Source organism: Paramisgurnus dabryanus, chromosome 1 (assembly GCF_030506205.2).
Source record: "Paramisgurnus dabryanus chromosome 1, PD_genome_1.1, whole genome shotgun sequence".
Classification (NCBI taxonomy): Eukaryota; Metazoa; Chordata; class Actinopteri; order Cypriniformes; family Cobitidae; genus Paramisgurnus; species Paramisgurnus dabryanus.
The window spans coordinates 70,185,633-70,193,357 of NC_133337.1; the positions used below are offsets into that span (position 1 = coordinate 70,185,633).

The window sequence follows — 7,725 nt, forward strand, 5'->3', positions numbered from 1 at the left end:
GGAAGGTAGTTATTTTCGTTAATAAAGTTTTAAATATGGATATTTCTACAACAACACCGCGTGGATTACCCTCAGAAGACCTTTGTTTATCATCCTGTAGCCGTTTGGATTTATTTTGTTAAGGATATTTTTTGGACTTGAAGGACGTGGACCCCCGTCCACGTCCCAAAAACCCAAAAATATTTGAAAAAATGTGTTTGTCTGAAAAAATGATGGCTATATGCATCTCGGACAGCTTAGGGGTGAGTAAATCATGGGTTTAATATCATTTTTGGCCGAACTATCCCTTTAAACACGAATTACCCTGCTGTTGTAAAGCAACCCTTTACTGATGTGTATGACTTTATTGCTATTTTACCATGACCTGTGGCCATGCAAACTGCATTGTATCTTGTGCTATGTACACATAAACCACAACTGAGATCAAATAAATAAACTGGAAATCTTTTTTTTACTGTTTATTTCATCCAAACTTCATGTTGCACTGAAGCAAGGACATACATTTACTTCTGTTGTACACTTGTACGCTTGTTGATGTACACTTGTTCCCTATCCCACTGCATGGAAATTGAAATCTCAATGAAGATGGTTGAATACCTGTGAAGTCCACTTTACAAGGCACTATTAGGTGATTTAAATGTACTGTTAGTTTCATGTAAATAATTACATTGTAAATATTGTAGATTCACATTGTGATTCATGAAATTCTGCTTTAAGGCAATCAAACACTGTGTATTGTCATGATGGTATTATCAGTGTTTCTGGTGGAGGTCTAGGCACACAATGTGTTGTTTATTTAATAAGCATGATTGGCCACAAACAAAGACTCTCCGACTGCAGCTCCTGCATCTCCGGAAGAGACATATTTACCAATGCATGCTGCGCTGTTGTTCTGCAGAGGAAAACAATAAAACAGCATGAATAGGATGTTAAAATGTTCGCAAAGATCTATTAGAGGAAATGAAAACATATAATTTATCTTCGTCATACAAAACTTTCTGATGGTATCTGTGTTTAAACCTGACATAGATAAAGCAGTTGGAATGCCTACAAGTGTTGATTATTAACATGCTTTTATTAATATCAGGGCTGCCAAGGGTTAAGATGTTAACTATATGGGGCGTTTCCTGGACAGGGCTTATCCTAGTCCATTCATTAAAAAAAAAAAAAAAATGCCCTGACACAACTTAACATATATCAGTGTCACTGTTTTGTCTCAAGACTCACACTAGTATCGATTTTTGTAGGTATGTTTGTAAAAACGACTTAAATGTCCTTATAAGTAAGTAAGTAAGGCCTAATCCTGTCTGGTAAACCGTCCCAAATGTTTAATGCCATTAAATATCATAGAAAATAATTTTAATTTAATTGAATGACTAAGAGACCAACAAAAAGGTTTGTATGCAGTAAGTGGTTAGGACAAAGTGGTTTTAGAAACTAAACAAAAGGTGTGAGTTCCTTTAAACCTTTAAACTCAAAGGTGTTGAATAGTGTTACATACTATGGCTCTTTTAACAAATTCCTCCTGGCAGGCTTTGCCATTCTCCTTCTTGCCTCCCCAGGCTTTTAGTGCCGAAGCTTGTAAGGCACGACCATATGAGAATGTAAGAGCCCAGGGCTTTTGTAGAGGACATTGGTTGATGGCGTTCAGGTTGACTGTGGCCTCTGCCTCACTTTGACCACCAGACAGAAAAGTGACACCTTTGAGAGAGAAGATGGTAGGGGTTGGAGTTGTGGTTTTTGGCTATAATATAAATTAAAGGTTACATCTTATCTAAAAAAGGATAAGCAATTAATGTGTCCTTGCCAAATGAATGATAGGAAACAACAGGAATCACATAAACAAAAAAGTATAAGATGGACACATTTCGCAGGTAGGTTACTTTAAAGCGACAATTAATTTTTCAACCTTCATAATACATTTTCAAGACCCTTGTGATAGTACATCGACTTTAAATAGGTTGAATGACATGTCTACCATAGCCTGATGGGGTCTGTATCGCGTTTACTTATACTTTAAAACTTAGGGTTTCGGGTAGTAACCAGAGCACACAAAAAAACTACAAAATTAGACTGCTTTACGGCATATGTCACTTCCTCCACTTCCTCAACACAATGTTTTTTTTGACATGAATTTTGCTGGAGGCTACTTAAGGAGTGTAGCAAGCAACTTCTATTATGTGACTCTGTGGCAATGTGTTAGTGTCACGGACCTATGACACGGGCGTCCCAGGTTTGATTCTCCATTAAGGCAATTTTTTATATAAACTCACGATCTTGATTCATACATAAATGCGATCTTCTTTATAAATGACAGCGATTATCTTGCATATAGTTCCCTGTATTCAGATGCTGCATTCACGTGTTCACGTATTTACCTTTCTTTTACTGTCTATGGTATTTACATTACAATCCAGGATGCTATAGCAGTTAATTAAACTTGCTCAAACTCACACAGTGTAAAACCAAACCCTATTCATTCACCAATCCCTATTTATTCACCAATCAGATCCGCGCGTTTCTCTCTTCTCTCTTCCTCATTTGCTGCGTTCCGCTGTCACTCGCGTGATGTATTACAAAACGGCAGACCTAAACACATCGGTTTACTTGGATTTGGAGCGACAATTTTCACACAAAAGAAAGGAAATACGAGCGCCATTGCGGAAAATCCTGGTGGCAAGGGAGAGAGAGACGATGCAACAATATTTGTTTTGAAAAAGGCAAGGACATACTTCTGATCGTTTCTCAATTGGAAGGCTGCAGCCTTCAGAGGTCAAATATGCAGGCTGCATACGTCATCAAGCCTGGTTTATTAAGGTAAACTGAGCATTACATTTGCAAATCATAAGCATACTGCAACAATTTACGATTAACTAAGTATAATAGTCAACTTAATAATTGTTATTATAATTGTTATAAATTGAAATAAGACAGTCGTGATGACGTATGCAGCTTAGAAATACGACATCCGGAGGCTGCAACCTTCAGATTGAGAAATGGCTTCTGCCACGAGTTCCTCATCAGAAAGTTGTAACATGACTGGGTTTCTCCCTGATGCCTCAAAATGTTGATCGTTTAGCGCTTAGTTTTTAAAGGTGTAGTTTTTAGTTTATTTTTAAGTTTTAAGGTTGGCCAGTTCTTTTCCTTTCTGACAGTGCTGCGGCGCTTGTGGCCTCTAGGGGCGCTAGGTGTGACAAATACATATCTAGCGCCCCCTAGTGGCCAAAAAGTTCTGTGGTGTGCCTTTAATCCACAGCAACAGTCCATTAAAACTATACATTTAATTAGTAGGCCTACATCCAGAGTCCAGGTAAACTGCTTCTTTACACACAAAAAAGGCTGGGTTATTTTTAATCCATGGTTGGATCAACAAGGGACAAACTCAACCGTTGGGTTAAATGAACCTAGAAAATGTCCATATCTGACTCAACCATAGGTTGAAACAACCCAGCATTTTGGGCTAAAACAACCCAGCACAAGTTTATTTCAATCCAGTCTCACGAAATTTCGATATATAGTCACATATTTTTTTGATTCTTTTTTCGTGATATTATCACGAATTTCCGCGTTTTTTCGTAATCGTATAACAAATTCCTGTTTTCCTATGATTATCACATATTGGTTACTCAACTGTTTTGTCCTATTTTCTTACCATTGTCGCTTCGGTTAAGGGGTTAGATTTACATTAAATGACATCCCTACCCAAACCCAACTCTAACCCTAGGCGACATATAAAAAAATAAATTAGAAAAAATAGTATAAACCAATATATAAAGTGACATTCTAATGCAAGCACCAAATCTAATCCTAAACTGAAGCGAAATTGGTTTAAAAACAGGAAAAAGCAGTTGAGTAACCAATACCTGAAATCATATGAAAAAAACTTGAAAATTCGTGATAATATCACAAAAAAATAATAAAAAAATGATGTGACTATATCACAAAACCCTGTGAGACTGGGTAGTTTATTTATAACTCAAATATTGGATTTGTCCCTTTTGACCCAACTATGGGTTGAAAATAACCCAGTCTAATGAATGCCAACAAACATTAGCCTTAGGGTTTCGGATTAAGTGGATTCCACTTACCAGGAACAGCAGGGGGAACAGCGCGGCGCAGTGCAGTGACAGTTGCCATTGCAATTTCCTGAGGGGAGTACTTGTGGGAGCAAGAGTGACCTGCAGTCACCATATTGGGTTTTAGAAGGGTTCCCTCCAGGTATACATGGTGATCTGAAAGAGCCTTGTACACAGCTGCCAAAACGTTCTCAGTCACATACTGGCATCTCTTCAGGTCATGGTCACCATCAGGCAGGATCTCAGGCTCCACAATGGGCACAATACCATGCTGTCAGAGAACACAGCAATGAAAATCTATATCTTACTGAGGTGAAACAAAAACGACATGTGCCAGATCAACATATAGATTATCTCACCATCTGGCAAATGCTGGCATAGCGGGCGAGCACATTGGCATTCTCAAAAATTGCAAGTTGAGAGGGGGTTGTGGGGGTGATCTTCAATACACAGCGCCACTTGGCAAAGTCAGCGCCATCTTTTTTATACTGGGCACAGCGCTCATATAGCCCATCAAGACCTGAGAGAAAAAAAACGAGATATATTAATGTGCCAACAGGTTGGGTATGTGAATACAGAATTAAATTAGGCAGTCAGGTCATTCCTACCAGAGACCAGCACATACCCTGTGTAGTTGTCTCTCCGTTGGTGCCTGCCAGTGGTACTACACCCTTATCCACCTTGATTCCTACCACCATGCCTCTATCCTTAATCAGCTGAGAGAAAAGCTTGCCATCATCACTTTTCTGATAGAGGGTTTCATGGAAAAGGATTACGCCACCGATGCATGGCTTGATGCTGTCATCGGCAGTAAAAAGTAACTGGCGGTACAGCCTTCTGTTCTCCTCTGTGTTTTCAGTATTGATGCTTTGGAAGCGCTTTGCAACACTCCCTAAAGAGACCAGAGGAATTAGATGTGGGAATTATTGGATTTATGTTTTCTTTCTTTCTTTCTTTCTTTCTTTCTTTTTTTCTTTCATGTTTTCTTTCTTTCTTTCTTTCTTTCTTTCTTTCTTTCCTTCTTTTCTTATTTCTTTTTTTTTTTTCGTTTGTTCGTTCATCTTGTAATATGAAAAAGCACTGAACATTTTATAAATAATCTTCTCACAGCTCTTTAAAAGGTGCAATTGCACTCCCAAGCCAAAAGCGCTAATCAGTGGTCTTCAACATGATGCCCACCACCAAAGCACATCTATTAATAGCCTCAATTTAAATATTTATGTATTAAATATTTTTGATATTAGCTTGGCTTCTTTAGGGTTATTATTTAATATAACTCTGATTGTGACAGGTTCAGAATGCATGGCATAATTATTCTTGTTGAGAAAGTATTAAATATTGAGAATGAATGTGTCATTTCTGTTCATGTATGCGTTTATACCTGTGGACTCATCAGCTGCAAGAATTCCCTTGCCAGGAGCAACAATTTTCTGAGCAATATCACTCAGCTCCTTCTTCTGCTCCGGGGTCAGGAATGGATATGCATGAGGCATTGTGACTGAAAGCAGGAAGGATAAGTTAAAGACAAATTGGCACTTTGTGCCAGTTTAATTCTTGATAAGTGTCTGGGTTGGCATTCAGTTTTTTATGTAGAAGACATGATCTACTTTATGAACTACACAACATCTGGTTTTAAAACAAATCTTTTATTACTGACAGACATGTATTCTTGCATAATATATGTTTAACATGCAATAGACAATAATTTAATTTAATTAGATGTTTTGCTCACTTTTTTTGGAAGACTTTTACCGAAAAAGGATAATAGACAATATTTCATCTTGTCTGCTCCCTTTAGGGCATTGCTAGTGTTTTTGTCAATTGATAGAGCATTATGTTAGAGGCACAGAGGTCATAGGTTAAATGTAATGTTAATGCTACTGAAGATCTTGCTAATTCTTATCCTTTAGCTAGAAATTTCAACCCAATATCCTAAAACATGTCCTAAACAGACACAACTCAATAATGTGACAACAATAAAAGGTATCTTTTGCGATGCTTTTTAACTGATTGTGACTCAAAGTGAGGTTGTAAAAAAAAATTGAATACAGTAAGGGTTTTTTTGTTTCCACAAGATTCTATTGCAAAATATATCTATGATCAGACTTCCTTGTTTAAAAAGCCAATATCTTTCTTTTGTACCAAGAACTTCTGCTTTATTTTGGTGTATAAACAACTATTACTATTACATGCACGTCTGTATCTCCCCATAATGAGTTAACATGCTCTCTTCTTTGCTTTCTAGGTGAAATGCTTGTGCGTTTTTTTGCTGGAGTATTCTATATTATTGACCTTTATCTAAAGTATGTGGGTCATGCTCTTTTCCATCCCCCCAACGCTCAGTCTACATCTTTCTTTTTTGACAACTGCCTCTCAGTTCAGTCTATATATAATCTAACAACCTTCTGTATTGACTTGTGGCTCTTGCACAAGAATAATTACATTAGGCATATTTGGATGCCTACAAATATAACAATCTGTCTTTTCTTCGTTATGAATTATAGTTAGCTTAAAGATTTCCTGGCTAAAAAGGGTTAATGCCGCATTGTCTATAAATGTAGCAATTCAGATCTGCTTTTACTAAAAATGTTTGGTTACTTTTAAAGAGCACTGTTAACTGTTTCCTCTTTCTTTTTCAAAGCTATATATAATTTGCATTAATAGGCTGCCAAAAGGCTTACTGGTGGGTTATTGCTTTTGTTCTCATATTGTTTATGCTGCTTCCTAAACTACCTTATGGGCTTTTTAACACTCACATGTGAATTTACCTCCTTCCAATATGTGTAAACTGTCATAATATATGCTTGAAATATGCCTAAGGTTTCATATTTTCAAAAAACGTTCTTTGCTTAGGATTTTATTTGGTAAAAAGTAAATAGTTAAAAAATGACTTTAGCCTGGGTATACAGACTAGATCACACATTCATGAAAACATGTTTCTAAGCTTTAAAATAAAGTTAAGAATCTTCTGACCACTAGGAAACAATTGCAAGTTAAAATAGCATGTCAGACAAATTATACTGTTTAAAAAAGGATTTTGATTTTCTTACCTCTTTTGCTGAAAGAAAGAACAAAGAGAAACCCTTGAAGCGACAGAAGGAGGACACAGACCGTGACAACTGCCTGAACTGGTAACTGTATCCACTTATCTATCATTATGACCCCTCACATTCAGCTGTCCTGCTAAAATTAGCCTTACCCTGACACAGGAGAAGAGTGGCCCATCCATGATAAACAGGCCAGAGAGAATAATTTACTAATTTAAGTGGTTTAAAGACTGTAATATGGTTTCTGATATGTTGACATAGTAATCAAATTTGAAAACTAGCTTTAAGACTTTTAGTGTGCTTAAACACATGAAAGAGTTGCCAGCCATTAGTAAAAGTTAGACATGGGTGTCAAGGCCGGGCTCTGTAGCACCCTCTTTTGACTCTAACTGTTGGGATTAGTTTGATTAGTTTTACAGTACCTACTGTACAATCACTACACTTATCCTGCTACGTTACATATATTGTTCTTACTAAACTGAATAAATGCGATTTATTAATTCTGCCCAACAGGAAAGAATGACATGAACGTGGCTATTGTGGGGAACAGTTAGTGTCAAGGGTAAAGTGTTAACAACTGCCTGCAGGAAATGTGTTACAGC

The 7,725-nt window shown here is 37.1% G+C and overlaps 1 protein-coding gene across 1 annotated transcript; it reads right to left on the bottom strand.

Moving 5' to 3' along the window:
• Positions 1–443: 443 nt before the first annotated feature.
• Positions 444–7,281, bottom strand: aldoab (aldolase a, fructose-bisphosphate, b). Its single transcript, XM_065257530.2, has 7 exons — positions 7,127–7,281; positions 5,458–5,574; positions 4,702–4,968; positions 4,436–4,596; positions 4,089–4,347; positions 1,502–1,701; positions 444–892 (listed from the first exon to the last, which is right to left on the bottom strand). The coding sequence occupies exons 1-7, from the start codon at positions 7,230–7,232 to the stop codon at positions 797–799; spliced, it is 1,206 nt and encodes a 401-aa protein (XP_065113602.2). The 5' UTR covers positions 7,233–7,281; the 3' UTR covers positions 444–796.
• Between the last annotated feature and the right edge of the window lie 444 nt (positions 7,282–7,725).